Here is a 15,137-nt window from a genome sequence, read left to right as displayed (position 1 = left end):
AATACTCGTAAGTCACGTACGTAAATACTTAAAAGTTTTAAGACCAGTTCTGCTAGTATTCTTACTAAACTATTTAAAATCTACGTTTGCCCTAAACTCGAATACAATACCCCAATATGGTCACCCTATTTAAAAAAAGACATTATTAGGATTGAGTCTGTGCAGAGAAATTTTACCCGTTTTGTTTGTATTAGATGCAACATTTCAAATTCCTCATACAAAGATAGATTGGTGAAACTCAGATTGGAGTCTCTAGAGTATAGAAGATGGCAGTTTGACCTGATAACAATTTTTAAAATTGTTAATGGTAAATATAAAGAATTTTTCAATCAGTTTTATGTTTTTTCTAGGACTAATTATAATTTGAGAGGAAATAATAAAAAAATAAAATGTAAATATAATTTTAATAACAGTCAGTGGCAAAATTCTTTTTTCTGCAGAACAATAAATATGTGGAATAAGTTACCGCAGGATGTGGTTTCGTGTGGGAGGGTGGAACAATTTTAATTAAAACTAAAAAAATCGATTTAAATAATATAAACACAAGTAAAATACAGTGATTAACGAATAAAAATTCATTTTAAAATATTAGTATCACTAAGATCAATTTTTATTTCTTATGCCTTCCCCCTACAGATTATAAGTATTTATATATAATTTTTGTAAATGTGTAATCTTTTCTAGTCTATGCATAGGTTTTTATATGAGAATTTATTTCGTTTTGTTCTATGTGCATACTAAGTTATTATTTATCATACAGGACTATTTGTTTGTAATTTTTTTTATTTTATTTTTTTTTACTGTGTTGTTTTTAGATTTTAATTTTCATTGAATGTAATTTGTTTGTTTCTTTTTTCGTGTGTATTGTTTAAGCGGCTCGGGTTTTAATGCCCGAGTCCATCTTTGCACAATAAACTCCAATAATAATAATAACTAACATAAAATTGTTTTCAGCCATGATTTTAGATGTTTAAACTGTATTCTAATTCAATTTTAAAAAATAAATCGACAAGTAATAATATATTGAGAAAAATGTCTGAGTTACCTATGTTAAAACGTAAACCATCTCTTAGCAAAGAAAAATTGGAGAAAGACAGGTTGTTGAAAGTTATGTATTTACTAACAACTCTTTTTTAGTTTTATAGTATTAATTAAAGCAAGTTTTAGTTTATATTGCTAAATCGTTTGTAGTTGTCAAAGAACATATAGGGAAATAACTTTTTTTTACAACTTGGTATTAATTTGTGGAGTTAAAGTTTTATTTTATAAAGCTAAAAATTCCTATTTTAACTTTCAAATACTTAATCTAACTTTTGGTATATAGCTGATTAAAGTCAGAAAGTACAATAGTTTCAGTATGGGAGAAGAATACTAAAATGATGAATAAATAAAAATCACCTATTATCTATCTTCTTCTATATTTTCAGATATATACCTCAAGTTTTCAGGCAATGCTTCTTAAAATATTTAGAATGTGCAATAAAAAATTAAAAAAAAAAGTTTTACATGACCTTATTTTAATATGTACCCTGACTTATTAAGGTTACCAAAGGTAATATTTTAATTAAGAAAAAAAAAAGCCTCCGTCAACAGTTACATTTTTAAAGTATTATTTTATCTTATTTTAATATATATTAATGTAGGGCTAGGCATAAGTTCTTTAACTATTTAAAATGCACAAAACATAAATGTTTCAAATTGAATACTTGTAACAAACAGCAAAAGACAATGCTGACATCACTGATCAATACCATCAAATGGTTGCTTCATGTTTTATCACTATAAGCCATTTGTCAATAGAAGACATCAAGTTTTTTTGGTTGTGGCTGGCTAATGATTCCTAAAAAGGACAAAACTATTCTTAGTCTACCAAAGGCTTGTAATCTGATGACCAAATTGGTAAAATTAAACCTTCTGTTAATTTGAGCTTGTCTCAAGGCTTACCAAAGTTCAGGCATAGGCTCTGTAGACTTTTGCTGATGTTAAAGTTGACTATCTTATGTTACTAATAAGTTTCAATTGTTTTTTGTTACTAACAAACCTCATTGATTTTAAAGATGTTTGTTTATACTTATTACAGGGTTGCATGCACTCAGGATAAGTCAAAGTTTTTAAAAAAAATCTAGATATATTGGTTTTTTTAACACAGGATAGGATAGTTTTAAGATTTATTAAAAATCACAAGACATATTTTTTAACGTTTTCAAATGAGATTTAGTTGACTCAGTATTAATACTTGGTTATTTTATATAACCAGTTTTGTTAAAGAACTTTATTGATTTTGAAATGCTTGTTTAAATTTTTTATATATTTGGCTAGGTCTTCATTACTCTTAGTAACATTGAAGTTTTTGTTTTAAATCTAAATTAATACTTCTTATTATTTTAATTTATGTTAAACAAACACATTTAAAACAGGTAAAATTCAAGTTAGTCAATTTAAATGTCAAAGAAATATTGCCTGTATAATTAACTACCATGATTACATTAGATTATCTACAAGCTTTTCTATAATTTTAATTATTTTAAACTTTAATAGTTGCATTTTCAAAAACAGTATTTCTCATTAAATTAAAGAGCATCAAATGAAGAGAAGCATATTTATAATGCTTTTTTTTATTATTTTGAAGAAAAAAATTACATAAGCTATAAGTAGTTTGAGCCAAAAGCTATTTTTAAGATGTATAAAAAACTTCAAATGACTCAGGATAATTCAAGGTTACCTGTGATAGTTTTTGAATCAAAGAGTGACACTTCTGTTTTAAACAACCATAAAATCAGCGCAGGATTTACATATCAGCGTTGCCACACTCTCAAGCTACCCAAAATAACTCTGGCTTTTTTACATTTTTGGAAATCTCAAGCCAACTCAAATTTCTAAATTAGAACTTTTTTGAAACACCCACTCAGGCAAGTTAAGATATTTTCCTTAACTTCTTTAATATAGGTTTTTATCCCTTTTAATTTTTTTTTCAATAGAAATTAGGTAGTTAGTAACTCATGTTTTTGTATTTAACCTTGACTAAAACTGTTTTTTAAGTTTTTAAGCTAATACAGTTTTTTTTTTCAATTTTCACATAAATTCAGGCTAGTTATTGGTCACTCAAGTTAACTTTCTTGCTAGAGTGGCAACCATGTTATACCTTTACAAAGTAACTATAGAAAGTTGTTGAGTAATTTAAAACAAAATAAAACTATTTCTAGTGTTTTTGGTTAGGTTTTAAAGCTTCTTTGGTTTTCTAACAAATACTAGAATTTGAAACAAAGAAAGCTCTAACAAAAAAAAGCTTTAATATTCATACTAGATTTTATTTTGTTGACTGCATCATAGGTGATTATAAATAAAAATTTTTAAATTTATTGTATGCAAATGTTTTAACAGTATTATCTATACAGATCTGATATTTTGAGACAAGCATACAAACTTTGTAGAGAATACTTACATGGACCTTGGGCAAAAATTTCTATTGAAAATATTGAGGTTACACCTCTGGGGTATGTTATTTTTAATGTTTAATATTACTGGATATGTATATATATATATATATAATAATGTGGTTAAGGGCATAGGGGGGGTAAACACCCTTTTTTAGTTTTTGATCTTATTTTATATAGTTTTTACTAAGCTACAAGATGCTTTTTACAGATTTAAAAAAATCAAAATAGTTTTTGAGATATAGCCGGTCAAAGTCAAAGCCAACAATAGGATCCTTATGGGTGGTGCGAACTAAAATGGCAAAAATAGACTATTTCACTAAAAATCTATATCTCCTACGTTTTTTGAGATAACTACATCAAACTTTCAGGAAATGTTCCTAGATATATTTAAAAAATTCTGTCAGAAGGAATTTTTTTTAAAATAAAAAATTAAAATTAAAAAAAACAGTTTTTTTTTTTGGTTTTTTGTTATAAAATTTTTATTTTCTTATTTTTTTTAGTTCTGTTCTGACAGAATTTTCTAAATACTGCAAGGAACATTTCCTGAAAATTTGAGGTAGTTATCTCAAAAAATGTAGGAGGAGATAGATTTTTAGTGATTTCTAGTTATTTGACGTTTTAGTTTGCGCCTCCCATAAGAATCCTATTGTTGGCTTTGACTTTGACCGGCTATATCTCAAAAACTATTTTGATTTTTTTTAATCTATAAAAAGCATCTTGTAGCTTAGTAAAAACTATATAAAATAAGATCAAAAACCAAAAAAGGGTGTTTACCCCCCCCTATGCCCTTAAACATAAACACTTTCCACAGTGCCCACTTGAAAGGGCTTATAAGTGTTTTATTAAGAAAAATATATTTTAAAAAACCAGAAAATACGCTTCATAAAGCTAAATGCTTTAATCTTCAGCTGGTACAATTTGAAATCTAGACTCAACATCTAGTACGTCATAGTGTTTATTGTTTTTTTTTGTATAAATTTTGTATCATTGTTTAGCAAAGTGCTATTTATTTCAAACCGTACCAGCTGAAGATTAAAATCAATCTTTGTTTTTATGATACATATTTTTGAAATCAACTTTTCTAAATAAATTATTTAAAAGCCCTTTAAGTGGGCTCTGTGGAAAGTGTTTAAGTTTATCTAACCACATTTTTTTCTATATACATATTCTATCAATACAGAAAAACAAACATTTACCTAGTACAGCTATTTCAGCATACAAAATGTGTTTATCAGCAAAATTTACAGAGCAAATTGCAACTATAAATACAAAATTTTATAAAAATATTGCGGTTGTATAAGAGAATAATGAACATATTATATATAGTGTGGATTTATAATGTTTTTAGTTTTTAAAGTATAGTATTTTTACAGTACTTCTATGCAAATTATTGTTGCAAACCTTAATGTATTTTAAATAAAATACAACTACTTTAAAATTTACTGAAAAATATTTTTGTGCTACTTGCACAAATTATCTAAGAAAAATAGAGTAAAGTTTATTCATTGAAATATTGCTAGTTTTACAAATATACACATTGCGGTTTATTAAACAAAATTAATTTTAATTTTTCAATTTATAAATTGATAATGTACAAGCATTTTATATTTTGTTTGGTGTCATTAAGTTGTTTTTTTTAATTTATTTGTGCAAATTCGTGGAACTAAATTACCAGTTTAACACAGAGAAACAGACATTTCAATAAAGCAAGTACTTTGTACATTGTTACTATACATATATATGTCTTAACTTTTCTAGCGGTGGACTGACTAATAAGCTCTACATTTGCAAATTACCTGAAAGAATTGCAGCTAAAAATAAAACCAAATCTCCCAATATTGTTCTATTCAGAGAGTATGGGCTTATTATAACGGTAATATTTTAAATGTTGTATATTGCTTTAAATAATATAATAATTCTAAATTTTTTTACTTATAGGCATTTTTATTTAGACACAAATTTTTTAAAACTTTTTTATTTAATTTGGTGTTACACTTTATGCAATGGCACTAGATTGCTATCTTAAGATATATATCAACTTACACATTTACAATTTCCAAGTTAAATTGAGTTTTGTGTTGTAAAAAAACTGTTTTCATTTATTAAAAAACATCAGTTATCTTTTATAAATTTTTTTGTTGTCTATTGGTTTATTTAATTTATTTATTATTTATGCAGCCTAGTTCTTTTTTCAGTTTATTCTATCTAAAAACCAGAAACTTATAACAATAAAGATTTTTTTCCAATCGCATATTTACAATTATATTTTACTGAGCTTAATAGTATTAATTAAGTTAATAGTATTAAAAGAAAGTCAACTGTTTTAATTTCAAAAACAATGCAATAAGATATAGGAAGGTATATAAAATTTTAAAAGAAAATATTTTAAGTTTTAATAATGAATAACAATTTATAGGATTTCAAAGCACAAATTCAAGAGAGTGTGGTGTTTTCAATATTAGCTGAGAGAGGTGTCGGGCCCAAATTACATGCGGTTTTTCCTGGTGGAAGACTTGAAGAATACTTACCTGTTAGTTACTTGAAATTATTTGTGTATGATTAAAAGCGTCGATTTCAATAAGTATGAAATTTCTTAGTAATAACTTGATTTTATAAGACTACCTTACCAAGTTGCCTTCTGTTAAATTTAAACTTGTTTTATACTGCGTAAAAAACAGTTTCTGTTTTTTTTTTAAAGTTATATTTTGTTATTTAAACAGTCACAATACACAGGCTCGAACTTTAGTAACAAGTGACCTACAGCAGAGTGATTTATCCGAATCAATTGCTAAAAGCGTTGCTGAATTTCACATGCTTGATATGCCTGTAAAGAAGGAACCGACATTCATATCATCAAAGATGTTTGCGTTAGTTAAATGAAATACTACTTTAACACAAGGTTGCCAAAAATCCTGGAATCCTTGAAAAAATCTGGAATTTTACATTCTAGTTTAAAAAGAACCGAATTCAAAAAATTAAAAAAAAAAACTTGAATTTAAACAAAAATCAATAAAAGACCTGGAATTTTAAGCTATTTTTTTATTGAAAAGTAATGAAATTTCAAATAGACACGAAAGATCTATCATATGTTTAAAAAGTTTTTTGTTATCATTAACAATTTTATTTATTAAAGATCAAATTTTTAAGTAGCTTTACAGTATCTTTTTAATGATGTTATACTATTTATGACTGTTTTTTACCTTAAATGTAATTTTAAACTAAATATGTACCAAAATACTTTATATTTTAAGAACCTGGAAGAAATTCAGAAAACCTGAAAAAAAGTTTCAAAAACCTTTTGGCAACCCTGTTACCATCATTATCTGTTTAAGCTATTTGACTGACATATACTATTTGATAAACTTAAAATAATTAATAATCTTTTATTATCCTAGTTTTTGTTATGATGCAATACTATTAAAATCCAAGTTAAGAAGCATGACAATGACAATCAAAAAAAAAAAAAACTTTTTATCTTAAACTAATAGAGGTTTAGTGAGTTTTAAGTCGTTTTTTTCCAAAAATCTTCTAGTTTTTTTTTCTGCCCATAATGACCAAAAACAGCTTTGTCTAAGAACTAACAAGTTGTTTATTTATTATTCATGTAAAAAATGGTATGTTTAATTTGTGTTACGTAATTTTTAAAACTAAAAAGTAGCACAAACATGTTTGTTTTTTAATGTTAACTTAAATTGTTATTACTTAAATAATCTCTTTACTCAATAAATTGTGCAATATTTTTTAGTCGACCCAAGTAGTTATAAAGTTCGCATTACGTATTAGTTTTGGCCTATAGAAATATTTTACGCATGATTAAAGGTGGACTTTGAAATTTGTTTAGATACTTTGCACTTCTCTTTTCAATAATAAATAACACAAACTTACTAATCTGCAATTTTACAAATATGCAAATTTTTAAAATAAGGTGGTTATAACGTACGATAACTTAACTGTAAAATACTTAGTCCTAACTGTGCTATATTTTTTGTTAATACTTATTAACTTTAGTAGGTTTGTACGTAAAAAACAACTGATTCCAAAGTTAGAAAATATTATCAGATACCTTTCCATGATTTTTAATTAATAATGTTAGTTGATTGAAACTTTTAAGTTTACCTTTTTTTGTTGCTTGTGCTGATTTATAATTGCTTTTCAAAGTATAAAACTTACATTTTTAGCTATTTGGAAACTGCCAAAAAATCAAACTTTGATGATCTGAAGCAACATCAACTTTACAAACAAATACTAGAATACGACCTTGATGAACTGAGCCAGTTTGTAACGTTAGTTAGCCTAAACACTTTTAATTTTTAATTTTTCCAACGATTTTATTATTTGTTGCGAACAGAAATTTGATTACAAAAAGCGAGAGTGTAGTTGTGTTTTGTCACAATGATGTGCAAGAAGGTAACTTGCTACTGGCTAAAAGAAGCGATAGAGCCAACTCTATACAAATGATAGATTTTGAGTACAGTGCCTATAATTACAGGTTGGTTTTAATATAAGATGTCGTTGGTTTTTTTTTTAAATATTATGTTTGCTCAAAATAAACTGGGCGCATTCAAAAAATAAAGTGTTTAAAGCTTATTTTTCCAAGCAGTTTATACATTTGGAAGATATAGTCGTGAAATAACTTAAATGATGTCAATTAGTTTGTTTTCTAGTGTGCTAAACGAAAATAAATCAATAGTAATGATTATAAATTATCCTTGTGTAAAAAAAAAAGAATTCTTAGCTTGTATATTTTTAGATTTGTCTACTTTTTTTTTTGCTTTACAAAACTATATAATTTAAAATAATAAAAACTAGATAGATTTTAAATTAAATTAACACCTATGAAAAAAAATCAACAAGTTAAATATTAAAATTAATAATTTGTCGCAGAGGTTTTGATTTCGGAAATCATTTTTGTGAATGGATGCTTGACTACAGCCATCAGGAGTGGCCGTTTTACAAATACACCCATAAAAATTTCCCTACTCTTCACCAACAGGTCTAATGATTTAGTTTTTACCGTTTTTTTAAACTAAATGATAAATGTATATTTTTCAAGTGTTTTTTTAGACTTAAAATAAGTATTTTTTTGTTATTTAAAAATTGTGATTTAATATGGCAGATAGACTTTAAGGACATAGGAGAGTCTTATTTGATCTATTATTGATAATTTTAAGGAGATTATTGAATTAAGTAAGAATCTATCTACTTTTCAATTATTAAGCTAGAAACCTCAAGTTTTAAATATTTTGTTGCATTATCTATGAACTCCGTCATAATAAAATGTTGAAAGTTGAAAAATAAAAACTTTAGACTTTTTGAAAATAAAAAAATAAATTTTCAAAAGTTCCCTCCTACAGAGTTTTATAAAGATTAGGCTGAGATAGTTTTAAAACACTTATTCAAAAGTTTAGGAAGAAGCTATAGTTTTAGTTTTTTTTTTCACAGTTTAGTTTGCACCTTCCATAAGGAACCTATAAAACGCTCTAAGTATAATGGCTTATATTTCAAAATTTATTTTGAATTACAGCAAACGGTAAAAAGAAATTGCTAGCAAAGATATTCATGCAAAAAGAAAAAGACTAAAACAATTTTACCTCATTCTTTTATTTGTTATTAATTACTATAAAAAGATTAATAAAAAGTTTATAAAAACACTATTTAGGTTTTAAAGAATAACTATAATGTTCAGACTCTTTAATAAAAACTATTTTAGCTCCTTAGAAAATAGTTATATCTTAAAAATTAACTGACATCATATTAATTTATGAATAAATAAATTTTATTTCAACTAAATTACTAGTTTAATCTTGAAAAGTAAACAGTAAATTTTTTTATTTCAAATTTTATGACTTGAAAACAACTTTGATATTATAAACAAACTCTAATTCGTTGTTTAAACTATTATGCAAGTTGTGTTAATAATATCACACTTTTACTAAGCATAAGTTTTCTATTTTATGAAAATAACATTTCTGATTCGCGTTATTAAACTTAAAAAACTTTAATGAAATTTTTATGTTTGTTTATTAAATAATTAAAAGTTACATTTTTAGCATAAAAATTTTTCTAACTAAATTTTAATTTTGTTATTTTGATAACCATAAACAACTATATAATAAAATATAAATAATAAGAAAACAAATGTAACTTTGATATAAAAACAGATACATTTTGTTGATTCGTATTTAGAAGCTATTTACGAGAAAGATGATACATTAAAAGCTGACCCCAAATGGCAAAGAGATGTACTTTTAGATGAAATTAAAAGGTAAACTTCAAATATCATGTAAAAATTACTTTGATTTTATTTTTTTAAACAATGCGTAAAATAAATAAATTGTTCAAAAATTCTTAAGTTTAAAATAATAATTTAGAGCAGGCTTTCCCAAACTCAATTACTATATCGCCCCCTTTTCAGAAATTTGAAAAATAATCGCCCCCCACGATTTTAAAAAGTAGTTTTTCTCTTTAGTACAAACTTTTGAGCCTAAAAATTTGTGTTCGATATATAATTTAGTCTGGCATTTCTTATGCACGCACTTTTGGGCTGTGTTTAAAGTAGTTTACAGGGCTTGGGATATTAAGTTACAGTTGTTTTCTTATAAGCCCAGTAAAGTGTATTAAATTACTTAAATTTTAAAAAGCCTTGTTTAATCAGTAATCAATCCTGATTAAATATAAACTGTTTGAAACTAATGAAACTTTTAGGGTTGTGGTGGACAACTTTTGTAGTCAGCAATTCATGACTACTAAAAAATCTTTTCTTGTTTCAAATCGTTAAAAAAATGTAATTGCAGGCTGCATAATTTAAAAAAAATAACATAGAGAAAATTAAAAAGCTCGAGCATAATTGTAATTAAATGATTTATTATTATTGTGATCTAGGAAATACTAAAGTAACTGAAAACCAAATCGAAAGTGTATTTCAAAATCATAAGCATCAAAAAACTAAATTTTGTTTATTTTGCACAAGTAGTTTTCAAGTTACTTAGCGGGTCGAAATTTGATTGAATCTGGACCGTACGCTACCCATTTGAAATCTTAACTGAAACCTGACATTATAATAATCTCTCATTTAACGAATTTCGGACATTTAGAAGTGAATACTTAGTAACTTATTTAAGCCGCACAAAATACTTAAATTATTTTATAAATAGGCATGTTCTAAAATTAAATACCAGAGATTAAAAAACTATAAAAGAATGAACAGATTATTTTACACATAGTAAAATAAATATTAAAACACCATTGCTGATCTAGTTTTAGGAAGTTTGACCGACTGGCTTATTATCTCATGAAAAGTGGTTTTATCTGTTAATGCAGTAAAATTATTAATTTCAATGCTAAGATATATTATAAGCAAGTTAGTTGTAAAATTAAAAATTTAATTTTAAACATTTTAAACTATATTTTTTGTAGTAGAATACCATTAAATAGTATTTGACTTGGAATAACCTTTAGGAAACTAAACCTTAATTTTAACTTTTTTTTTCTTAATTTAAATTAAAAAAAATCAAATACTTTACAGTTAGTTCTGGGAACAGAAATTAATCAATTAAAAAATTCTTTTAATTATGTTAAAACTTTGTTTTGTCACTGTAGCAGTCTTTTTGATGGCTTATTTAAAACTGTTTAATTTAATTTTTCTCTAGTTATTAACCTATAATAGTTTACCAAAAGAAAATAGTGAAAAACTAAGAGCTATTGTTGAAATATTAAATTAAACAACATATTCTAATTGCTAATATATTAAAAAATAAGATAAAACAAAAACAGTTGTATTAATAGTTTAAAATTATTTAATATATAGATTTTCTAACAATGATAAATGAAGTTAGAAATTAAATTTGAGTTTAACAATCTTTTAAATAAAAAATTTGAAGTCGTTTCAAATAGAGATATCAAATCTATACTCTTTTAAAACCAAAAAAAAAGTTTTGAAATAAACACTTTAATTGTTATCAATTTTTTTTATACGCATTAAACAAGTAATGACAAAAATATGTCAAATAAATTTCTTTCAAACAAATACTTCAACCACTTTGCTATAAAAACTTTTAGTGTAGTGTAAATCGACAAATATAAACTACAAAATTAACCAGGTCAAAACAAAGCTATTAACATATTTAAAACATAAACCATTTTATAAATACAGTAGACTTCCTCTTCAGTTCGCACTTTGGACAAAATCAAAAAGTTTAAACTAAAATTTGTTACCATTTTTTATAGAAAATGATAAATTTAAACATGTTATATGCAATAACGTTATGAATAAACATGAAATCAAGTAAAACATAAAACAAACATTCATCAAAAAAAGATCTATATAAGCTATTAAATATTGTGTATTTTTTGTTTTATTAATACTTAGTTAGTAATAGACTTTATTTAAGTTAAATTTAAGAAAATATATATTTGAACTTTTTTTTTGGTTAAAAAGTGCGAACTCAAGAGGAAGTCTACCGTAATTAATATTTATTAGGAATTATGCAAACCTGTTATAGAATAAATAACTTAGAATAATTTTTAATATAAAAAGACTACTTAAATACAATACAAACTAGGTTAAATAAGAAGTATTTTAAAAGATCAAATAAATAAGTAAAACTTTCATAAAATAATGTCTGCTACTGAATTCTAATATAATGCGAAGGATGAGGTTCATGAATGCATGCAAATTTTTCTAATCTGATCATAAATCAGTCAAATAAAGCCTCAAGTCACCTCCTTTACAAATATCTAGATTAGATATTTTGCTCAAGATGTCGATAACTAAACTAAAAGTTTTCTCAACAACATAGCTAGAAGGAAAAACTATACACAACAATCTAAATTCCTCTCAAATGATTGGATACTTTTGTCTTAGTTTTTGTTGAGTCCAAAAGCTTTCATATCGTTCTTGGGGAAAAAATTACTTTAAATTCAAGGCCAGTTTGTGAGTCTGAGAAGGTTTCCTGTGAGTCGTTTACTTCAAAAAGATCTGCCACGAAAAGGATCTATATTTTTATCTACATGATAGCTTTTTTGTGTCAAATCGAAATTTTACTACTTAATATGTTGAAATTGTTAAAAATTCCAGATTTTTAGATTTTTTTTGCTTAAATTGTCAAATTCCACGTTTTTCTAGGTAAATTGGCAACCCTGTATATTTTTATTTCTTAGTCTAACTTAATGACTTTTCAAAAAACAATTGGAAGTATCATAAGGTTTAGTTAATATAAAAAACATAGACTCTGACAAACCATTTATGATCCTAAATAACATATATTTCAGGTTAAAAAATAGGGAGAGGAATTCCGATCGTCTATGATCTATTTAATTGTTGAATAAGAAAATATATGTAATTAACATGAAAGTAGGAGCCATAAGTACTTGATTTTTTTCTCTATATTTTACATAAACACAATAAACTTTTTTGTTTAAGTTTTACCTCAGGGTCAAATATTTAATAGCAAGTTAAAATTAGTAAAATAGCAAGATATAAAGTAAAAATTTTATGGCAGCCCAAAATTTTAAAATCGCCCCCTTTTTGCCCCCTTACTAGTTATCGCCCACCCTTTCGCCCCCTTACTAATTATCGCCCCCCGAATTACTAAAATCGCCCCCAGGGGGGCGATTTTGCCTACTTTGGGAAACCCTGATTTAGAGTCTAATTTTATGCTACAGTATTTTAGTAATGGTTTTTAAACTTTTTAATTTTTTCATAAAATTCATAATTTACTATAAGTGTTTAACAGTTTTGTACATTTGCTTCGGAAACTTTACTGAAAACTTGTATATAGTATTACAAAATTGTAAAATTAAACTTTCACGGCTTTTATTATAGTTTTGATACAGATTTGCAATGATGTCACATTTTTTTTGGGCAATGTGGTCAGTTGTACAAGCTAAAATGTCTACAATACAATTTGGCTACCTTGTATGTCTGAGTTTTAAATTTTGTCAATTTTGTTTATTTTTTGTATCAAATCTGTTAAAAATTTAAAAAACATAGTAGCATAATGTTAATTTGTTATTATTAGTAAGTTGAAAATCAGATTATTTGCTTTAGCAAAAACTTTAATAGTTTTTACTTTATTTTACTGTTAACTTCTTAACATAGTTTTAGATATAAGTTTATTTTTTATTAAGTATTTAGTATATTTTTAAGTTAATTTATTATTTTGTGAGGTTAATATAATACTTTTATCTTAATGTTATTGTTTGTTTGTATTTATCTTTTAAATGCACTCTGCGCAGTAAAAGCTGTTTAGTTTTCATAAGTGAAAATACAAAGACCTACAGAAGTAAATACTGAAGTAAAGAAAAGTTAATTAAAACTAAGCATATTTGAAAAAATACTTATCATAGTAATATTTTATATTTGCATTTTATATCTTAAATTGTTGAATATAATATTTTATTTCTTGTGTGTCATGTTTAAGTGACTCAGGTTTTGATGCCCGAGTCCAGTATGCCACAATAAACAATATAATAAAAAAAAACTTAACGCAAGTAAACTAGCAAGACAAACTATTGTCTTAAGTGGGTAAAGTTTTTGTTATATATTGATTTGACGAAAATTAAGTAGTTTATTTTTTAAATTTCACAGGAGTATGCCATATCTCGACTCGAAGCTATGAAATTACAAAGAGAACAATTCGAACTCTGAAATAAAGCTAGCTGTACGTGAAAAAACAATGAAATTTTAACTTGCCTTATATTTATTTGTTTTGTTTGGTATTTTTAAATGTTATGGGTAAGCTTATAAATATAAATTTAATAACTAGTTGCGTAGAATGTTTCGGTGTAAAACAATTTTCAAAACTTTTCGACCATCATAATTTGTGTGCAATTTTCAACATTTTTATAAGTATAGACACGTTTTTTTGTACTACTCCATGACTTCAATAGTTTTTGTTTGTAATTATAACTTTGCAGTAAGTAATTTTTTCTTTTTATCATTGTGCTAAGTACTCATATAAAATTAAACTTATATTGTTATTAAAAGGTTTAAGTATTTTTCTGCATTCCTAATAAACCTGAGTTAAACTCTGGTTATAGTTTTTAATTCTGGTGTTTTGCTGACATTTTGATAAAGTTTTAAAGGTTTCAATTATATTACATATGCATAATTTTTAAGTGTTCAGTTAACTTTTAATTAAAGTGTACGTACAACTAATAATTTGTATTGAATAAGTGTTTATAAAAAAATACAACTCAGCTATTTTAAAAGTAACATGCTAGAAAAGTATAAATTACCATTGTATAGAAAGTAGAATTAATAGTTTTGATAACAATTTATTAAAACAAGTTGTTATGTCATTAAAATGAATATTCAAGTTATAAACCTAAAAATATAAATTTTATTCAAACTTAGCGAGCCCATGAAATTAATGTTGATTATATACACCAATAAATTTGTATCAAATCAGTACCGACCTTGTTTTAAGTTGTTAAAAGTTTTTGAAATACATACCTTGTAAAGAAATGCTTCTTTAATTGAATATGTATATTGGCTTTCTTTATTTTAACAAAATAGATGAAGTGTAAAGAAAGTATGTGCATTTTAGTTAAGTGACAAATTTTAAAGTAGTAATATGGTAATATGAGCTTCTAGATCTATAGTTTATTGTAAAAACAGTATTAAGTTCTAATATAATTATTATTCTATAAAGGTTTAGTGCACAAATTTTTAAGATACCGTTTTGAAAAGGTAATTAG

The 15,137-nt window shown here is 25.2% G+C and overlaps 1 protein-coding gene across 2 annotated transcripts; it reads left to right on the top strand.

The window, feature by feature from the left end:
• The first annotated feature begins 967 nt into the window (after positions 1-967).
• LOC145834074 (choline/ethanolamine kinase-like) lies at positions 968-14,480 on the top strand. 2 transcript variants are annotated; one of them, XM_082941407.1, is made up of 11 exons: positions 968-1,097; positions 3,396-3,494; positions 5,196-5,310; positions 5,854-5,967; positions 6,171-6,304; positions 7,616-7,720; positions 7,786-7,926; positions 8,322-8,430; positions 9,599-9,702; positions 13,272-13,353; positions 14,026-14,480. In XM_082941407.1, exons 1-11 carry the CDS (start codon positions 1,033-1,035, stop codon positions 14,083-14,085), a joined length of 1,128 nt encoding a protein of 375 aa, XP_082797533.1. In that variant the 5' UTR covers positions 968-1,032; the 3' UTR covers positions 14,086-14,480. The 2 variants fall into 2 exon arrangements, with proteins under 2 accessions (XP_082797533.1, XP_082797534.1); XM_082941408.1 differs by lacking the exon at positions 13,272-13,353.
• The last annotated feature ends 657 nt before the right edge of the window (positions 14,481-15,137 follow it).

The sequence above is a fragment of the Thalia democratica genome, chromosome 4, assembly GCF_965202585.1.
Source record: "Thalia democratica chromosome 4, ktThaDemo2.hap1.1, whole genome shotgun sequence".
Taxonomy (NCBI): Eukaryota; Metazoa; Chordata; class Thaliacea; order Salpida; family Salpidae; genus Thalia; species Thalia democratica.
The sequence above is the reverse complement of the archived record's forward strand: the minus strand, read 5'-3'. Positions and strand labels throughout refer to the sequence as shown.